The sequence below is a fragment of the Netta rufina genome, assembly GCF_964035555.1.
Source record: "Netta rufina genome assembly, chromosome: 3".
NCBI lineage: Eukaryota > Metazoa > Chordata > Aves > Anseriformes > Anatidae > Netta > Netta rufina.
Window position 1 is genome coordinate 25,089,074 of NC_140125.1, and position 21,892 is coordinate 25,110,965.

A 21,892-nucleotide genomic window follows, 5' to 3' on the forward strand; every position below is an offset into this window, starting at 1 on the left:
TCTTAAAGAAACAAAGACAGGTAGCACTGAAATATTTCCATTTTCTGAATGAGAATGACTTCAAAGCTTATCCAGAATGCAAGCATCTGCATTACACCAGTTCTTTCATTTTAATTACCCTGAAAGCATCATATTTCAGCTAATAATTAGAACACACAAGTAGTGTGGTTTTCTTTTCTCTGCAAGCCTGTAAGCCAAGATATCACTAACAAATGATATTATATTTTATAAGCAGAAAAAAAACAACAGCAATTCTGAGTTAGGTGCCGTTACAATTGTAAACTGATTCATTTAGGATATTTTATTCAAATTTAATATATCACATGAACATTCCATTCCAGATTCTACTTACCATTTTCACTATGTCAGCATAAGCTGATTCAACAATCACTCCACGATTTGTTGAAACATATTCAACCAGTTCATTCAGTGTTGCTCTCTTAATTTCCTTGCTTTTCAGGTCTGAAACAGAGTCCATGAAGTCAAAGAGTATACAACACTGCTGCAACTTCTGACAAAAGAGATCTTGCTGTTCATTGGAGGTGGCATCTGTAAAAGGAAAGAAAAAAAAAAACAAAAAAACAACACCTAAGTCCATAGAAGCAAACTCAGGATTACTAAATCTGTTCTGTTGACTAAAATTCCCATCATGTGTCAGACCTGTAACTGAGGAATGGTATGATGCAGGACCAGCAAATTAATAGACAATACTGTAAAAACTGAATGATAGTGAATGGATCTGCTTAAGTATGCTAGAATGAAAAATTCACTATTTAAAACTTGTATTTCATAGAAATAATGAATATAGTTGAAGATGTATATATGGAAAATAAGTGAATTAATTTTATTTGAGGTACACAGACATTAGTAAGTACCAACTCGCCTTCACTAAAAGTCACATACACAAGCAATGCATCATACTAACCTTTCATTCATCCGATTTGTCTCATTCTGTTCCCTAATCCTTTATTACATAACCTGCTTAAAAGCTGTAAAATCTGCTTTGAAGGAACCTTGTCTTTTTTCTTCTTTTTTTTTGTAAATCACGATGCAACCTTGCATACTTTTGATACCATGTGATGAACGTTTCTCTTAAGAATCAACTCCAATATTTCAAAAGGATTAATCCTGAATGTTCATGCTTTGGTTTAAATAATTTATCATGATCTTAGTCATGTCAGGCTTTCCATCTTTTTTGGCCCGTTACGACAATGTGTGACTCTGCATCATCATTTCATGGTGCAGTTTCTCCAGTAGTAGATAAACAGAATTACTCCATTAGTATTTCACACTAGCTCTATGGCAGATGGATTATTGAGTACTGGATACTTCGAAAATTTAATACATCCTGAGAATATTATAACTGAAATTTGCAGGATCACAGCAAAAGCAGCTGTAGTTTTAACTGAGAAATCGGATGACTGTCATACTGCCTAGACACACACTGAGAACCCAAATGCCCTTTGTTTGCTTTTTTGCTTTGCTCGTTGGGGTTCCTAGTCACTCCAGCAATAGTATCAGCTCTTCTATCAGTCACTTGGGATTTCACCTGTTCTGCTGAAAAATTTTTATTCCCAGTTTTCACAGAATCACAGAATCACAGAATTTCTAGGTTGGAAGAGACCTCAAGATCATCGAGTCCAACCTCTGACCTAACGCTAGCAGTCCCCACTAAACCATATCCCTAAGCTCTACATCTAAACGTCTTTTTATCTGGGACTAAGGAATGCTTTCCCCCTGTAAAACTTTGAAGACCTGTCTATAGACAGACTACCTAATTCCTTAGCTTCATCCATTCCCTGCAGTATCTACATGAACGCTGCTGCTTCCTCAGAAGGAAATTAGCACAACAAGGAAAGGAACCCAGCCTTGTAACACTGAATGTTGGAAATCTTATCTCTCACTTTAAAGGTTGAACAAAACACAGAAAGGTCTCACACTTCTCTTTATTGTTTTAGGAGTATTCTAAATAAGCAAACTTTAAGTTTGTAAGTTTAACAACTCGGACACTCTTTGACAAGGCCAGTTGCTTAAGTTTCTTACCAAGCACCTCCCACTTAGCAGCCAGAACAACAACCGGGGTTTTAGCATTCAGTCATTATCTGACAGAATTCTTGCATTTCTGTACAAGCAAAAAAGTAATTGCTAAAATGGCCTGAAATGCCTCCACTGTAATCCCAACTGCTCGCCGTGCCCTGGAAGTCCAAACACCAGAATATTGTATTGCACTGCATTCCCGTTTGCCATCTGACAGTTAAGATCTTATTAACTGAGCATAACAACTTCAGCGGGCTTTTCAGAAAGCCGGAGGTTATTATTCCCTCATAAAGAGCGATCTGTACTACTGAATGCTAATTCTGCAATTTTAACCATTTTCCTTTTGAATGCGGATGTCGTAAGATGCTAATTTTTGCTCGGCTATCTACAAATCGCACGATACCAAAGACGTGAATCGTTACACCCTGCAAAATAATCAACGTCAGCTGTAAAAACATTTGTAAGTTACATAACGTTTCAGCTCAGATCGTCTAATATTCGGCAGCGGGTTGCATGAGTAAGACCTGCGCCATAGCAACAGAGCAATAACAGTGACACGCTGCGGGTAACATCCCCAAAGCCTCGCTCGCGGAACTGCCCCAGGACACACAGCTTACCCTGAGCCTAACCTCGTGCTGCCAGCCGTCCGCACACAGGGCTCAGATCTGCTCTTACTTCTGCCCACTAAAAACCTGACTATGCTCCACGTTAGCAAAAGCCAGTAGTGAGGTGCAGCAAATACAGCATCTTTGGGTGATGTTCAGTTAAATCAAGTTTCATTAACCAAAATTTAATGTTTTAAAAACCAGCTGACATTGTCTGAATACTCCTCATAGTGGTTAAAACAAACTTGTTAAAACAAAGTTGAAATCAAGCAAGCAGAATTCAGAAGAAATCATCAAATCCCTTATTACCTTCCCTAGAACATCAAAGAAATCCTGGTGTTAGCCACTTGTATTTCAACATCAGAGTAACAGAGATCATATCTCTGCGGCCACGCATCACCAGTCCCTTTCATTAGCGATCTGATCTATCTCAATTAGACATCTTCCTAAATGAAAAGCCTGCCCATAAATCAGTGTTGTTACTTGCACCATTTAAAGCCAAGCCATACAAAGTATTTTCTTCTACGCATGCATCCATTACTCACAATGACAAGGGGAAATAGTGAAATAATGACACGTGCAAGAGATGAAAACTGTAAGGAAGGTAACACGAGGACTAGTCCTGCGGCATCTCATGTGCTTAGCCCTTGCCTCACACATGGCACCTGTATCCCAGGAATGCTGGGGACAGGTGCCATGGAAACCACCGCCTGCTTTGGGGATATTCATGTCAGCATTCCTGGCTTTTTTAAGCCTTGTCTTTAACTACACCTAATTGTCCCAGCACAGCAAAAGCTAGACAACCCTACGTTGCAGTAAAATCATATTGCAATAGTTTATTCCAGCTCTATGAATAAAATAAACTCTGCCAACATTATTGCATCAACACCAGAGCTTTGAGCTTTAGTAGTTTAACCTGTGGCACAATTTTTAAATAAGTTTTAATTTAACTTCTATCAAGATTTATTCCACGCATATGAAGTTCACAAAAACTGCTTACCCTAAATACCAGGAGGACCGCAGAAGGTAACACAGGTTCAAAGTAGGCAGTGGATGCTTCAAGAAAATAACCCTAGGGACGGGTTGTACTTTCAAGTGGAAAACAAAACAGAACACCAAAGACTGAATTCTATTAACCACCTGTCCTTACATTGCTGTATGCTGTTGGAAAAGTCACTTTAAAAAAATAATAGAAAATGGTCTGTATGTTGTCTGCTCCAGGTGATCAAAATCCAATTTGCTCAACTTTGTTTTCCAGAGGCTGCTCAACAGAGGCACGTCTTAGGAAACTCTTTAAATCCACTGTTACATCCGTATGAGGGCTGTTTGTCAGTTGACCTGAGGTCCTTGGGAAGGTCCTAATGACACTTTAGGCAACCACAGAGAGACAGTTCCTAATCAGATATGACAGTAGAAAATCCTAACAACAAAAAGTTGTGTCCAATACAAAAAAAAAAAATTATCGTAAATTACGATCCATTTTAACCATCACTCTTTCTAAGGATTGTCATTGCCTCTGGTCATTTGCAGGATAGATGGTAAAATATGTTTGCAACTGATGAAAATAGTTCATTTGATCCTTGCACTTCATGGTACTGAAATTCTCAACAGACTACTACTACTGTTTACAAAAGCCTCATCATTACATACAATAGCCACAATATCAAAGGATAAAAAATTACAAACAAGTCAACTCACAAGTTCCTCCGGAGCAGAAGTTACTAAACATCAGAGCTGCATGACTGTACAGATTGGTCTCAAAATCAAATGCTTTAATACTTTCCAGGTTATCAGTCCATGTCTGAGCATGGAGCACTGAGTTAAAATATGATTTTTTTCTCCAGGGAGGACCCAACCAAAATAAAGATAAAGAAATTTTACAGTCTGAGCTACCTCATGAGCATATAACTCGAGAGACAGACACCGCCATAGCACTAACCAGGGGACTACAATGACGTCTTCCCACAGTGTATTTATCTCGCATGTTTACAGGCATTTCTCCTGGAAGGAAAAGAAAGATGCTTCTTCTTTCTCAACAGAACTGTTTATCCAGGACCTCCTGTGCAAAGCCAGGGAACAAAACACTATCCTCGCTTCAGCAGAAAGCAGAATCCAAGTCCCCAGAACTCCCCTCTCAACTGGAAAGTCAAAAAATCGGAACTCCCTTCACAAACTGGAAATTCAGAAAACCTTACTTTCCCTGCCAATGCAAAACAAACCCTCTCAAACACTTGTTACAGGTTTCCAATATTTACTGTGCTACGTGCAGCTGCACTCGACGGCAGTGGGATCTGCTAGCACAGAATGAAGCCCTAACAGTGACACAGAGAGAAGCACAGGTACCATGAGACATCATACTTGTGTTTTTTTTTCTTCACATTATTTGAATATCAACGCTGTTGAATCTCTGGCCTAGCCCACGCAAGTCAAGCATAAGGAAACCTGCCTAACCTCATTTTAAATCTTATTTTTGTTCTGTGCAGTTCTTGTGTACACTGTCATCGCAATCTCCTGAAGCACCCGAAAGTGTCGGTGTTTGTGCTACAGAGCTGGTAAGGAGGAGGCACTGTTAAAAAATGGAGTTTTGATGCAATTGATGTAATGGGAGGAGACACGGTATCTTTCCAAGTTCTCCGAAGTCTGTGTCTGCAGCTTGGCAGGCAGCACAATGGTTGGCTGACAATGAGGAAAGAGGTCCCTTGCCCTTCTACTCCCTTGTCATTTATTCCTCCCTTACCCTCCCCTGCTCCCAGTCACATCCATCCCTCAACACCGGCTCTGCAACTTGTCAGCCCCTTCTGCGAGCTGCTTTAACTCAATAACATGGCCATATTAGTGAGGTTAGATGGCTTCTGGAGGGGCCTGACGATCATCAGGTCTGGCACAAGGTTAGCGGTGGGAGCAGAAACTCCTCTTTCAGCTGCAGCAAGTTGTTTAGTTAGTTCATTAGCTCATCTGTAACCGTATCCTCCAGCTTCACAGGTATGAGGTAACTGAAAAATCCTAATTACACATTAACTAGTTGGTTTCATTTTTTTTTTTTTTTTTTTAATTTTCTTCTGGAAAGCAACTTTAAGCTCCTTTCTAAAGGAAGATGCAGCCCCTGTATAAAGTCTCATGCTATACTGATGGTCTAAAACCTTCCTGCAGTAACTCCTTACATCTGTAAGAGAAGTTTCCCCATTTTGGTAGCTCAGCAGCCCAGCTGAAACTGGTGAGGCCACTCAGACTAGTAATTATGCAGCACGTTAGGTATCCATGGAATCTCATCACTAGTATTTTCTTTTTTTTTTTTCCCCCCATACAGAAAAAAAAATAAATTGCTGCCTAAGGAGTAAGTGCCATTTCTTAACAGACTTACAGGGGTTTGTTTGATTATTTGCCTTTTTATTTTCCCCCTATTCAGAGTTGAACAGCATATATTTGAATTACCTGTAGTCCTGAAGCCTGCATCTCTTGCTGGATTTCTGGAAGGGGCTGAGTAAGTTTCTCTGCATGTTTTCACTAAACAGAGCCCAGATTTTGCCAGGCAGATAAGGGAGTCAGACAGAACATCATGCATCTTAGAAATTAACCAGCTCCCTATAGAGGAGGTTTATTCTTTAGGAGGAGGTTTGGAAGACAACAAAGCAGAACACCATTCTCAAACATGATGTTACAAAGAAGTCCATACCACATATGGGAGATGGCCAAAATAAAGACTTGGCACAGAGCTAAAGGTACAGAAGGCACATTGGTCAATTCTGTCTGGGATCTGCATGCTCATACAGATGGACACAACCTCCCTATTTCAGAAATCCAAAGGCCTGCAAAGGAGCAATCACAGCAATGAGCTGAACTTCTCCTTCCACTGAAACTCTCCTGCTGATGCTCATCAGGCAGGACTTACACTAGTGATCCACCTGAGCAGTACTTTAAAAATACACTGCAACACGCTGCTTGCTCAACTGCCCCCACAGCAAGCGTTTTATCCAATTTAATGCACACCTTCCTCCAACCAGTTGTGCAAAATCAAATTAAAATTGCAAAAAAGCAACCAAACTGCTAAAAAAAAAAAAATTAAAAAAAAAAAATCACACCACCATCCAAGTAAATCTCCATTTTCTTTTGAAATAGCTAAGAAATCACAAGTTTTGCTCATTAGAATATTGTGAATTTAAGATTAACTCCTTGATACATGCCAGGGCAAAAAAAAGAATTTAAAGAGTCTCACACAAGAAGTGAAACTAAATAAGGACACAATCTATGATGATTTTTATTCACATACTCTATTGTGGTTTACAGAGATAGCTACATATTCTAGGCTATAGAGAATTTTAAAGTTGTTTACTAAAAGCACTTCTCGAAAGCTACGTCCTGTCCAATACCAGATATTGTTTGTTCAGTAAGGCTCGTCTGCCAGTCCATGTGGCCAGCAGTTGACCTTAACAAATCAGTCCAGAAAATCTGAAAAGCCTATGCTGATCCAACAACATCTGTCACAAATTTTCTCTGACATGACTCCTTGGACTGATAGTAAACTGAAAGTGTCTTTCTTATCTAAATTGTTTCTGTCATCTTCCAAGCATTCTTATAATCTCGTATGGCTAAGAGCTCCTACCACATTAAATCCCTCAATTTTAATGAGAATTTGACTCAACCAAAACACTTCAGACAATAAGAAAGTACCCAGCTGAAGTGCTTTCCTATTTAATAGCCTTATTTCCTACTGGTTAATTACAGAAGACAACATGAAGACAGATGCAAAACATAATGCAAATTACTCTCATAGTCTTCAAAAAGTTCATGAACAGCAAGACTCTAGTGACCAGACCTGACAACATCCACCTTATTTCTCCCACAACTTTCTCAAAAAGGAGAATTAAAGCCCTACTCATTTCTTAAACAAAAGAGAAAAACTACAAAATCAAACACCATGCCAATGAGTTGAATGGGAACATTAAACACCCTGCAGACATCTTTGACAAAATGTGCATCACGAACCCTACAAACATTTCCTCAAGAGCATCACTGACAGTACAGAACTGAAACTCAGTTACATGCAACAAATAATTCTGAGGAGAAAATAAATAAAAAAAAAAATATATATATATATATATGTATGTATGTTGTCTGATGACAGGACATGGTTATGCTGCTTTTAACAGAAAGCACCAAGATGCTGTGCTTTGCATACGGTTACCTGTAGGCAAGCTCTGCTCAGAATGATATAATGAATTTATTATACAAGAAATTCTAAAAGAAATCTTACTATAAAAGAAATTTCAGTTTGTGCAGTTGTAGTGTGCATTTTCAAAGAACAATTATGCTACTCCTCTTGAATTCAAAAAAGCTTTCTTCCACCAGTAAGCCAACTATTATGCTCCCCAGTGCATTCACTTATGTTTTTGGCATACGCTGCTACTACATTTGCTGTCTTCATTTAAAAACCATCAAGCAGTGGTGACGACTGATCATACGCCAGGACAGGCCCATCTCGAATGTAACCAGAGGCTCTGGGAATTTAGCATTCTCTCCTGCATGCAAGCCCAAAGAATGGTTTCACTGGCTTCATGAAGGTGGAACATTATGTAATTTTATATTTATATTATGTAATATCGATCTTATATTAATTTAAAATAGGAAGCCTGCTTCTTTAAGGAAGATAGGGATAAATCTCATCACAGAATTAATGCACGCAGCCAGATCATTAAACTGGGGTAGAAGGGTAAGTAATTGACTTTTGGAATGGGAAATTGTTGTTCTGGAGATACAAAGATGGGACAGATGGCAACCTTTAACTTTAAATCACAAAGGCTTGGTAATGCGAACTGCTTTCCCAAAGAGAAAGCAAGAATAAATAGCTTTTGTTACATAGAAATGTAACAAAGGCTTTTGTTATGGTAAAACATATGCGCTTTCAAAAAGTCCTCTTAACAAGAGGAGGGCAAATAAAGATCAAGGTAAAGCCCTGGGTATATAAACAAGTCCTCTCCTAAAAGCCTACTAACTCACAATTACTTTCTATTTGCCACAAGCCAAAAGCACCCACAGATAGGCTCCTGGTAGCTCACTGCACGCCAACGTGTGGGAAAACCAACCACCAGCAGGACCCTACAGAAAGGGAACGGGACCAGGGACCAAGCCTCTCGGACTATGGAATCAGAAAGATTGCAAGGAACCACCTCCGTGGTGCTGCTGGTCCCCGAAACATACACTGCATCCAAATTACAGAGCTGTTGTCCACTTCAGACCAGATGTTAACTCTACCTGTCCCCAAACACCCATGTTTGCTTTTAAGTAAATGCTGTTTCTTGAAATCTAAGTGTTGGATAGAATTTCCGATTTCCCCACCTCATCTTGAAGACACAAAACAAACCCTTCGGGTTGTGAAGAGGCTGACTCAAGGAACTGCTTCACGCCTTCCCGGCTCAGCGTTAACCAAGTAATGTGAGCGGCTCTGTTTGCTGCTGCTCCCTCCTCAAACAGCCACAGCACTCCGCTCAGATGGGAACCAGGGGATAAGGACGGCTGAAAAGCAAGTGACAAAGCTGTGTGCCACACAGACACAAACTCCAGCTCAACAACCATCCTATGGTACACTATTAAAATCATCCTCAAACGCCTAAACCTAAACACCTTGCTAGACCAGAGCCTGAAACAAATTCATTTGCACCTTTTAAGCTTGTAAGGATAGAAATTGTGTTCACTATCTGAATAAGCTCCCTTTTTATTAATTTGAATGCAAGACCTCTGACTGAAACTGTGGTATTTTATAAACAGTGACTGCTGATAATGAAATAGGCCATAAATGGCTCCATCGCAGGATTTTTATTTTTATTTAAAGTCTATTAGCTTATATTGTTCCCTAGTTATTTTAAGATCCCACCTGATCTAACAACTTAATTTTGAATTAAATGCTCAAGTTGCTCCAGTTTGGCATCACACTAGAAAACACAAGTCAGCATTACAAATCACATTCATTTTTATTGTCCAAAAACTGCAGAAATGCTCTTTGAATTTTCACATGGCAAAATCAGTGTAGAGTGCCATACAAAAATATCTTTCATTGGAAACCAAGGGCTAACTGTTAAACATTACTTCACAGAAGTACAGAATCTCATTTTGCAGTTAATTTAGCACTTAGGCTATTTTAAACGTGTGAAGGGGATGTATAGGGGAGTAAGTTAATAGGAAATCTGTGCCAGAGGAAACATGTGATCTAGGTCTTCAAAAGCCAAGGTACAATTTCATCCCTTCAATCCCTGCATAAATTGGGGTGGAAGTTACAGGTATTGGAGTAATTCCTTGGATAAATATACACTTCAATATTTGTCTGAAGTCATATTTCTTGGTTTTTAAAGTTTTCTCAGACAAATAAAATAACAAGATACTTAATCATGTCTTAAGCAGGAAGAACTAAGATTAAATCAGATGGGGAATACAGGTGCAATCCTGGTTTTGCTGCATTCAGTGATCTTACCTGCCACTGACCTCAATGGGAACAGACTGTTGTCCAGAGCAGACAAATATTCTAGCACTTGCAAGATCCTTATCCATCTCACTTGAACTAAGCATCTAGTTGCATACATAAAAGGTCAAAAAACTTTTATTTTTCATTTTTAGCCATCAACAGTTATTTTCTTTCTAACAGAAATTGTAAACATCAAGCGTTCAGTAATGAAGGAGTGATCCTACACTTAAGTATATTCCCATTTGGCAAAATCTCATAGTTATTTTAAAACTCTATTTACACCATTCTGATGTAGTGAGTTTATTTTGCTCCTGCTTCCTTCTCCTAAGGGAAAATACTCACAAATGTAAATTATCAAACCTTGTCCTTCCCGACTGTACTGTGGGACCCAGACCATTGCTCTCTAGGGGACTCTGACATTTGCTTCTAAATTTTTTTCCTCAAAAGTATAATAAATGTTTGTTTTCCTCAGAAACCAACAATGCTGAAATGCACAATTTCATTTTACATATGCAATTCAAAACCTACATGTAGTTCTCAACTCTTCTTCCTGTTACATACAGATGGGACCAAAATGTATGCTGCTTAACAGGACTTCAGTCCTACTGCAAAAAGTTTACACCTACGCCATATTTTAAATAAGCATAGATTATTTTTTTTTTGTTAGAAACATCATCTAGTTTTCAAAAAACCTTACCCAACTAGGCTGCATTGGAACTTAAAAAAAATAAAAAATAAAAAAAATCCCCATTTCCCCCCACACTTTCCCATAAAATTTTACTTGGGAAGAAATGAATACAATAAAAGCATATCTTAGGGATATGGTTTAGTGGGGACTGCTAGCGTTAGGTCAGAGGTTGGACTCGATGATCTTGAGGTCTCTTCCAACCTAGAAATTCTGTGTGATTCTGTAATTCATTATTATTTTTTTTAACTTCCGAAGTTTCACTTGCTTATGCAACGATGCACCCTGCCAGCTCACAAGTACAGCAACAGCAGACAAAAAGCTGTTTCCCCTTCACAGTCAGACAAATGGCTCTAACGTTTTATTCCCGCTTTTCTTCGGATCTGCCTTTCCTGGCCCACACTATATCGCCCTCCTCACTTGCCCCTCCTCACTTGCCCCTCCTCGTTTTCCAATTCTTCTGAGAAAATCCCCTGTGCCACTTCCACCCCTTTTATCCAGGGCTTCTCAACTCTTCAAGTGTGTGATGGGCTCAGGTGTACTGATTACTTTTGACCAGCAATTTGAAAAAGTGAACTTGTATAACATAACTAAAGTATCCCTGCTATGGCAGGGAGCAGCTTTAATGCTATTAATTCTTGAGAGTTTACAAACCACTGACCAGAATTAGGAAATCTTCCTTTTGCAGCACAGTTCTGGGTTGTATATGCACATACACATTTTGTCATTACTTGCACCTTGACCTCCCAGCTCCACTGCAAAATTCACATTACTCTGGGATGGGAAGCCGACAAAAACTATCCCTTGGGAAACAACAGCCAAGAGAGGGAACCTGAGACAAGGAACAAGGTAGAAAACCTTTCCTAATGGCAGCCAAGGCAACACAACAGCACAGTCTGTTTCTGAAATCCCTATACCATATCCACAGCAGCAATATGAGCTACTCCTGTAGCAGGCTACAGGCCACCTGATCAGCTCAGATGCTGTCCCTCTCTACACCCCAGCAGTGCTACGAGCTGGCGTTCTGCATCGACGTCCAGAGAAGCCCTCCTTGCCCCAAACACACTGCAGCGAGTGACTGCCAGCAGGTTCCATCCTCTGATCATGGCAGCTGCAGGTATGTTCTTCTAATCTTTACCTTCTCGAGTTAAGACTCTTATTTGATGAACCAACTCATCTTCAATCAATTCCTGATATAGCAAACAAAAACCCTAAGCACATGAAATTTCAAGACTGGTTTACCTTTGGAGTCAGGTAAAGTCTCAAAAAACGTGGTCACAATGAAAAGCTGTGAAGAAACTCACACTGGATATGGTAAGAAACATTTCCAGCACATTTCACAGCCAGCCTTTGACATTCAGGACTTGCTGCAGCTACAGGTGAGGAGCTGGCTCCAGCCGCACACCCTCCTGCCCTCTTTTCCCACCTGCATCTCCTGTCAGCCCACCGCTTCTTACCATCCTGCCACCTGTAGCACACTTCTGGGCTCCTGCTTTCAGAAAAACATATTGCAAGCTTTCTATACACTTAATTATAGTGCAGGAAAACCAAAGAAAAGCCGTGCACAGCAGCCTCAAAGAGGTGGTTCCTTGCAGAGCAGCACAGGAGGTACTGAATCATCATCAGTCTCGCTACCGAGCTACAAAAGCTGCTGAGCACATCTGAGAATTTGGACCACATTAGATTAATTTTCATTCAGAGCTATATGCTAAGCTACAAAGTACAGCAAACATTAGAGCTCAAGACCATTATTACTATTTTAATATCAACAACATATAACGCATTTTTACTCTAGCCTTAGGAACGGTTTGAACTGTTTTTGCTGAAACTCAGAAAATTAGCTGAGGAACAGTTCCAAATAAAACTGTCCATACTTGGCATGGAAACTTCAGTCCAAACTGTTTAGCAATGCTGTAAGCAGCTGAGAATAAGGTCTTGTGAAGGAAAATTGTAGGCGACCTTAACTAAGAGGAGTCCTGCCTTGAAGTCAAACGTATGCCACTGAGACTGACCACGAGCTCAGCAAAACTTAACAGAAACTAGCTCAGTGACTCTCTGATAAAAATCAATGATTCAGATGTTAAAATAAGCTGTCGCTGTTGGTCCAGTTTCCAGAAGAGCATTTTGCCAAGGGAGTTTTATACAACAGACTTTATTTACTACCTACTGGTCTCGTTAGCCTGTGGTTCCAACCTTCAGAGTTCACACACTGTGATGAGCCTATACGTATAATCTTAGCCTGCTGGATTAAAACAGGAGTCAGGACGACAATAGCACAAACTGAATGTTAAACCCTTCCACAGGGAAATGTCTTTCTTCATAATAACACTACACATAGCCCTTCTATGCTTACAGACAACTTTACTCTGTCCCGAGCTGTTGGTACGGTGCCTTCTCAATGGCACCAAATAATTTTAAGATAGGTGGATATTAAAAAGAACTCTGCAGATTGATATAATCTTCTTTCGATCAGACAGCCAGAGCAGTAAGTAATTCCACTTGTATTTCCTACAGCAACTACCATTAAAATCGGCACCTGCAAAACTAATATCTGACTAAACTAGAAAGCAACGAATATGGAAAAAGAAATCTGATCCTAAGCTGGCACACAGAAGATGTGAAAGATTTAAATAGAAAAGTTCATGTGAAGACTGTCAATAGGCTCTATATTTAGGAGTTGCTCTTGATGGAAGTATATTCTAAGACCAAAAATTCAAGTCTAAGGATAAAAAAAGGTCAATTTGTTAAGAATTAAAGACCAAATGTTCCACTCCATAAACTAGGAACAGTTCCTTAATATAGAAGAAAATTAAGCAGTACATTTTTCATGGAACTACATTAGAATATTAAAATTAAAAGTTCTTAAGTCTTCTTTAGCTATTGTAGGTTCTCTATTTTTCAAGACTGTAACTTGACTAAACACAAGTTTTGACTACTTTGTTGAGTGCCCTGTTGAGACTATGCGTAAGAGTTAAATGGAAATTCCTTAGAGAACATCCTCATCTTCATCTGAAAACTAAAGATCGTCTTTGTTAAGGAAAAACTCAGCCGGGAAGGTCACAGATGCAAGTGAGGTTGAATACAAAAGGTATAGGATGGGGGACTACGGAAGAGGAAATAACAATGAATCATCAGGGATTTAACAAAAACAAAACAAAACAGTGCAAATCTGAGCAACAGAAAACTGTCATTTAACTTACAAATATTTATGAAGGCTGTAGTAAAAGTAAACCATTCTAAAATTTTTGAAGGCTATTTTCCTTTCTGGAGCAAAGGCAACTTAATGTTAGCATGAATAAAATTCCTCTCAGCTGTTTTTAACTCTGCTTATTTTTGTCACTCTGAAATACACACTGTATGATTCAAAGCATCTGAACTGACCCTGCTGGATGTAATAAGGTTAAAATTTTAGCAATAAGCAAGCTTACTAGGCCTTCCTATAATGCTGTCATGAAAGCTTAGCTTGAACACAGCACCTGGTTCTCAGTCAAATCCAAGCTGTCCCTTGATGGTTTAAATAAAGCAAATACTTTTGATAACACCCGTTTTGAACCCCATATTTGGATGCTGAAACTGCATACTGGAAGGTCTTTTAAAAATGTCTTATTCCAGTATACTTCACCACTGTAACTCGCAGTCCCACTGAGATTCTTACAACCATCTCTAGCCTACAGCTGACAGATTTTTGGACCAGTTTCCAGCTGTTCTGCTGTAAGAGCCAGAGTTTTCTCGATGGGGAGAGTTTCATTTGGAAACGAACACTAAGAATTTCTTGTAATATTTTTGTGCTTTGTGCATGTTATAGGAAATAAGCCTGCAGTGACAAGCATCTTCCCAAAAGGATGCTCAGTACTGAGAAGATCACAGAGAGACATCAGAAAATGTTTATTCACTCCAGCTGGACTTGACATCTCTGGTAACAGAAAAAAGGTACATTCTCTTTACAACCTGACAGCCCACATTAACTGTGCTAAATAAAAGCAACAAGCTGTTTTGAATAAGATTTTTTTTTTTCATCCTATCTGGTCACCATTTTCCACCTGTATTTTCACATGCTTCTTCAACCAAAAAAAAAAAATCACAGAAACGTGTATGTGTAGTTTCAGTGCGATTAGTCAAACTGGCTCCCAAGGTCAAGCTGATTGTCTTTTTCCAGAAATGAAGGTAACTGCATGGGCTATTACAGTGTTTAAAAAGGACTTGGTATTGAGACAAAATGACCACTTCTTAAGAATTTAAAAATAACAATCCCTTCGTCAGATTTCTTTAAACTCAACACTCCCAGGACTGTTCACTAAGTGATAAAATCCTGCTGTTATCCAGCATGTTACTTTGGCTACAAATTTTCAAAGGATTTGTATTAAGTAAACTGCAAAGTAACAAAATGAAAAGGAGATGGGAGGGGGAACAGCTTCAACTTGACACAGGTCTAACACTCTTCCCTCCCCTCCCTTTTTTTTTTTTATTATTATTATTTTATTATTATTATTATTATTCTGGTCTTCAGTACTGCTTATGAAGCACTACAGTGAAGTGTACACTCTCCTGAATAACAGAGGAAATGTAATTCCTCATTTATTTTATGTATCCTGACATCAGTAAGGTTTTGCTAAGCTTTTATCTAAGGATGATACATAATATCTGATGTAAAAATAACCTGAATTGTTAATGACCAACACACAATCCCACTATACCCCCTCAACTTCTCCCTGTCCCCCCAAAACCCAAACCCCTAAAGCTAAGACCATGTACTATCTGGGACTCTCACCTGCTAGTGACAGAAACTCGGCTTCCCCTAGCAGTGACAGAATATGCAGCTAAATCCAGAAATTTTGGTAATCCCAGCAGCAGCACAATTAGCTCCAGAAATACGTAAATAAGTATGTTACCTTTCTACAGGCTTTCAAGCAATACCACTTACACCCCTATGACAGGGTGTTACACTATCTGATCTGGCCCTATTAGTAGCAAACAAAAAAAATAAACAGTTCCTAGATAAAAGGCAAAAAAATCTACCCAGGAAGATGTTTGATAAAGTGAGTGGTTAGTTTTTATTTTTTTCTTCTGGAACACCCTTCCTTCCAATAAAGTAGAATACAAGTATTTCAGGCCTGCCTGACAAACCTATCTGGGAGTTTCAGAATATTTGTTATTGTCCTGAAAGTGATCAAACAGGACAGGAACTATAAATCAAATGAAGTATTTTTACTGCAGTATAACACCAATCTGCTTCTTCATCTACAAACTGTTGATCTCCCAATACAGGCTTCACACGCCCTACATTTAGCCCCTTACTGTAAGATACCTGGAAAAGCAAAACTTCTTAATCTAATTTCCTAAGTGCATGCTGAGGGCCCTTAGGCACCAGCATAATGACTGTACTTTCCTTTTTCCGCCCCTCCCTGGGAACGCTGGCTGCCAGGCTGGAGATGACACTACGCTGGCAGCATCACAGCTATTGCTGAATTCCACATTGGCTTTAAAGAATAAAGCAGAGCTTCATCTTCCCGAGATGTATGCGATTACAACAAGAAGTTTCACAAAACCATACATTTATGGAGAGCAAACTCTTTCTATCAGCTCTTTTGGTTTGGGAGGCAGGGGAGGGTCAAGAGAGGAAAGGAGAAAAGCGGAAGGGGAGAAAGCATCAGATATTCACAACAAATCAAAATTCCCCATATATCCAAACATTGCAAACCCATGGGAGAAAACATGCAGAAGAGTGCTGCCCAGCTTTCTGATAACTGGCTACCTGGGATACTGTTACTCATAAAAGCATGCTTTGCCCACAGTTTCTGTTCTGAAACAGATCTGGAGGGCAAGACTTTCAATGTAAACCATAAGCATGAAGACAGATGCGATTTTCCTTTAAGAATTTCAGGCAATTCGAGCTACTATAAAACTCTGCTTAACTGAACAGATTCCTCTGATAGTTTATGGCCTCAAATTTCCAAACATTCGAGCTGCTGATGCCACACAAACTTTCCCCGTACAATAAGCAAAAAGCTGTAAAACTGCACTCACAAAACGAGAAGACTTAATCATACAAAGTTAAAAATCTAACATTAAAGTCCCAGTTCAGCAAAGAATGTAAACTTGGACATTTTGCTGATTTAAGCTGGAATTGCTCCCTGCATAAAGTACGTACGCTTAACTGTTTGCTGGATCAGGACCCAAACTTTCTGAAGTCTGCCACCTATGTGCGATATTTGCCAAGTGCTTTTACGAGGTCTCAAGAATGGTTTTATAAAAAAATTATCTTTGAGGAAAATAAACTGTCTGAACAGCATGGGAATTAGCTTTTCATTATTATTAAAACTTGGCAGAAGTTTAGTCATAGCAATAGCAGAAACTGAAGCTTGATTTCAAAGAAGTCATCTTGGTTATAAATCCTGTAAATCCAGCTAAAGGGAGGACAAAACTTCACAAAGAAAACCCAAAACAAGCACCGTGAAGAACACTTCTTCTGTTTTCAAGAGCAACGTGCTCAGCCACTTCAACAAAGATGCTAAAGAAAAAAATAATTCCCATGTTACCTTCCTGCCCAAGCTTATTTGCATTTAATAACATTTCTGCTAATAGCCAGTTTCATGATTCATGAACATCTGCCGTTCAGGAGCAGCAAGAAACTGCCTTGAAATACTACAGCTGTGACTGTATAATCCACAAAAATCAAACAGGAAAAAAAATATTTAGCTTTTAGGACTATTTTTAAGTCGGCCACACTGCACTCTGATTTGGGGCATTTACTGCAGATCATTAAGAGTTATTTTTTCCCACCATTGTACGATGCAGCTTCAAAAACTTCACCACGAGTGACAGCACAATTGCTATGGGGTAATGGTAAGGTAATGTTTGCCCCTTGTTGCTCAGGTTCTTGTTAAATACGTTAACAAGGAGTTCGTATTCCCTGCTGAATAACTACTTTTGTAATTTTTAAGAGAGGGAAAACTTTGGTGGGAAGGGGGGGGGGGGGGGGGGGAAGGCTGCACTGAACTTCTGGTTCATTTTTGCAACCTGCTAGCAATCAGCCTGCCCGGATTTGAGTTTCAGGACGAAGGATAAAGGCTGCGGTGCCGGTTTCCATGCCAGGGCGTCCTTTTTTTTCACCCAGGCTTTTGAGATACCGCCTCGTTCCCCCCCAAACCCCGGCGTGGCAAACACCAACCCAAAAAAAAAGCGCTGGGGAGGCCCGAGGCAAGCCCGGGACACGATGCCAGGGGCACCGGGCTCCTCTTTGCAAACCCCCCTGAAGGGAGGAGCCACCGCGGGAGAGAGGGGACGGAGGAGGGGGGGACACGGGGACAGAGGGGACAGAGGGACGGGACAGAGGGACGGGGGGACGAGGCAGGGCCCCGCGGAGGGTTTCGCCGAGGTACCTTTGAGCTGGGGCAGCGGCGAGAGCTCCACCTGGCTGCCGTGGCCGCGGAACTGCGAGGAGCCCTGCGAGCGCCGCTGCCGCTGCGCCTTGCGCACGGATTTCCGCGTGAAGCCGTCCACTTTCTCCGCGGCGGAGATGGCCGCCGACATGGCTGGGCGGCGAGGCGGCGCGGGGGGGACGCGCTCGCCGCGGGCATATATCAAAGCGGGCGGGAAGGAAGGGAAAAAAAAAATTAAAAAAAAAAATAAAAAATTAAAATGAAAATGGGATAATAATTAAAAATTATTATCGACCCAGCCTCCTCGCCGTTCCCTCCCCAGCCGTGGAGCGGCCCCGCAGAGGGGGGGGCGCTCGGCAAACTTCGCAGCGGGCCGGGCCCGCTGTCATCCGCCGGGCTGGCCGGGGGGGCGGCTCCCCAGCGCCCGGCTTCCGCACGCCCCTTCCCCGCCTTCAGGCGCCGCCGCCCGCAGCCCCCCCCTGCCTCGCCGCCATCCCGCCCGCCCTCTGCCCCGCCCGCCGCCAACGGCGAGGGAAGGGGTGGGGGGGACGGGGGCGGGGCCGTGGCGGGGTGAGTGACAGCGCGGGGCGCCCAATGAGAGGAGAGGGTGGGGAGAGGGGGGAGAGATTGGCGGGTAGATGCTCCAATGGGAAGGAAGGAAATGGAGTGGGTGGGGCTTCGCGCTACGAGGTCGGGGGGCGGTGGCGGAGCGCGGCCGTTGGGCGCGAGGCGCGGCGGCCGTTAGCTGGTGGCGCTGCCGCTGAGGCTGCTCAGGCAGGAGGAGGGTGGGGGCTGCCCCCTCAGCCGCCCCTCGCTGTGGTACCGGGCCGTGTGCGCCTCGCGGCGGAGCTCCGGCAGCGCCTGGCTGCCTTTTGGGATGGGTTTCTAACTCCTCTGTTGAGTTAGGATGAGAACAGTGAGAATCGTGTAGGTTTGGGGTAGCAAGTGTTGGTGTCTGAGCCAGGGAGCGCCGGTAAGGCAGGCAGAAGGATGGGGGAGAGAAATTTGAGGTCATAATCCTCCTGCCCCAAAGATATAATGCTACACTCGTGTAAAGTTTGCATCAGGTGTCTCAGTTACAGATGAGTTTCAAAAAGTAGACATGCCACATGGTTTATGTGGCTCAAGCTGAAGGTAGGCTGTAAGAAGCGTGCATTGCGATCGCTGCAGCACATGGAAAACACAATGTTTGTGCATGCGGCATTGGGATGCCTTAAAGTGAGTTTTCCCAGGCCCATTTCCATATAAAAACAGCCCAGCTCTTGAACTGCCAGCATGCGGGATGGCTTACGGTCATACAAGTACAGGGAGGCTCTATGCACACCAGCATGCGCCTTCCTAGTGCCTAGCTTTAGGTGCCAATTCAGCAAGTAAGCATGTTCAGCATTTTAAAGGCTAAAATCTAAAATTTTGGTAGGACATAAATACTGTAAGGTAATTGCACTTTATGTGCTCTCACGAGCCGAACTTACTATGTAGAATCCATAAATCAAAAGCCATATTTGGGTAGCAGCTTTATATGAGCATAAAAATGGTTGTTTTGTAAACAGAGATAACTAATATGCTGTTATCTTTCTCGGATGTCTACAGACGTTTTAATATATATATGTTATTTCATAAAATCAATTTTGAAGACCAAATGGCATACTTTGGACACTTGCCCTTTAAACTTCTGACTTGTATCCATTGCAGTAAAAGCAATGCTTGCATTCCTTACCTGGTTAATTCACGTTTCACTATATGGCCCGTAGGTCCTACTCAGAGCACTAAGGCCCAGACCTCGTGTCAGTGTGTTCCCCTCTTCCTGACTGCCCTCCAACAGCTGTCATTTTCTTCTGCACCCATTTTTAGAAAGTGACACGGTCCGGTGTGTCCTGTATACTGTTTATTGGCAACTCAACCCTTGCTGCCTGTCCCCCGTGTGAAAGTGCCTACCTTCACGTTTCATCAATTGAACATTTTGAAAACGGTTAATGAAAAGCATTAAGTAGGTTCTGAGTAACACGAAAATATCTCCTGAGATGTAAAATATTTTCTCCGAGGTACTGGGCTTTGGGATGGTTGCCATGCTGCTTAAAACAATGTTGTAAAAACCTATTGGCAGTTGAGATTCGTGACGCAAAGCCCTAAGTAAATAATAGGTATAGCCTTGCAATGATGGCATTTTCATATCAGTTGCACTGGAAAATATTTTCAGACCGTATCTTCATGGACTGCTCATAAAAGAAGTACTGGTGAAGTCTGTCAGCGGAGCAAAAAATAGGCTGCTTTATTGTTGTGAATAAATTAAAAGTATTTTTAGCTATTGAGTTTTCTGTTGTCTTGTTAATATAACTTTTCTGGTTTGGAAACGAATGAGCAGCAGCTCTGTCAACCAGCCGCAGTTTCCCAAATTGAAAAGCTAATGGTTGAACTGGCGTTTGCTTGAGGACGGTGGAATTACGTGGATGTGGGAGGCCATTTGACTGTAAAGGTGTGCGGACCAGGGTGTCTGGGGGAAGACTGAAAGCGAGAGCTGTGGCTGGCAGTCTGAAATAGCTGCGCTGGGGAAGGCTGAAGTTTGCCTTCACCGCTTCTGCACACGCTGCTGCTTCCTACACAGCTGCCTGAGCTGCTTCTGAGTCAGCTTCTGAACCCCATGGTTTCTACAGAGTATTTAAAGGCACACAGCGATGATGCCAGGTTATAAGCTGCCGGCTCCACATCTAATTCATAAAAGTCTGCGGTGTCCACAGAGAATGTTGTGAATAGTAATTTTCTGCCAGGCTGTTCCCACTCTTCAATCAGAGCCTTCAGTGTGCACCGAAGCACTGATTCTGCAAAGCCTTATGTGTGTATCTAAGTTTACTTGGAAGAAAACTCATTATCATTCATGATCGTTATTCACAACAGAGAAGCAGCATTCTAGAACAGATTTAACTGAAAGTCACATTTGCAGTTCTTTTCATTCAGTCACAGAGATTTATTCCCTGTACCTTCCTAGCATTATTATTTTTTTTTAATCCAGGAGTGGAAAGGTGAATGGGACTATGATGTGTCATGAAGTTTTAGATCCCTGTCGAACTTGGAAGTGTGGGGCTTCAAGTACTGGGTTGCTGCGGAGATTTTGCTATGGGGATGTGTCTGGCTGCCATTCCATCAGTTCTTCAAGGTATTTCAGCTAACTTAAAACACTGTCTGGGCTAAGGCTGTGCTCAATTAAGTTTAAGCATGTGAACTGTCCCAGTGAAACCGAGCTTACTGTTCACAAACGTCAGGTTAACTGTGTTCTGTGGTCTGCACTGGCTAGTCACTATCTAGCAGAAGTCTTCCTAAGTCTTCTGCTTGATAAATCCTTAAATAATACAGAATCAATTATCTCAGGGACCATCTGTCACCTTCCTCCCAGAGCAGGATTTGAAATTCTGGGATTGGAAACCAGAGATTAGTTGGCAAGACCTTCTTTTTAAGGGCGCTGAGTAAGATTTCCTTCCACATACCTATGAATACGTCACTACAGTCTTTCCAGGCAAAACTATGTGCATGGGTATTTGCAGGCAATGGATTGTTAAAACTAGCTCTGATTCATGTTGTTATTTTAAAAACCTTTTAATTAAATCTTCTGTCAGACAATCCAGCATGACTGGGTTGCAAATAAAAAATTATTTTAAGGAGTTTGTACACACAAGCACATACATGCATGCATACACTGATTGCCATAACTGATAGTGCAGTGAAAATGTACCCCAATTTA

The 21,892-nt window shown here is 41.3% G+C and overlaps 1 protein-coding gene across 1 annotated transcript in view; it reads right to left on the bottom strand.

Moving 5' to 3' along the window:
- PPP2R5A (protein phosphatase 2 regulatory subunit B'alpha) overlaps positions 1 to 18,652 on the bottom strand; it is a 43,741-nt gene extending 25,089 nt beyond the window's left edge. The window contains exons 1-2 of the mRNA XM_084285112.1: positions 18,160 to 18,652; positions 353 to 549 (exon numbers count right to left, since the gene is read on the bottom strand). Coding sequence (XP_084141238.1) covers positions 353 to 549; positions 18,160 to 18,310 — 348 coding nt within the window. The 5' untranslated portion in view covers positions 18,311 to 18,652. The remainder of the gene's footprint in view (positions 1 to 352; positions 550 to 18,159) is intronic.
- Between the last annotated feature and the right edge of the window lie 3,240 nt (positions 18,653 to 21,892).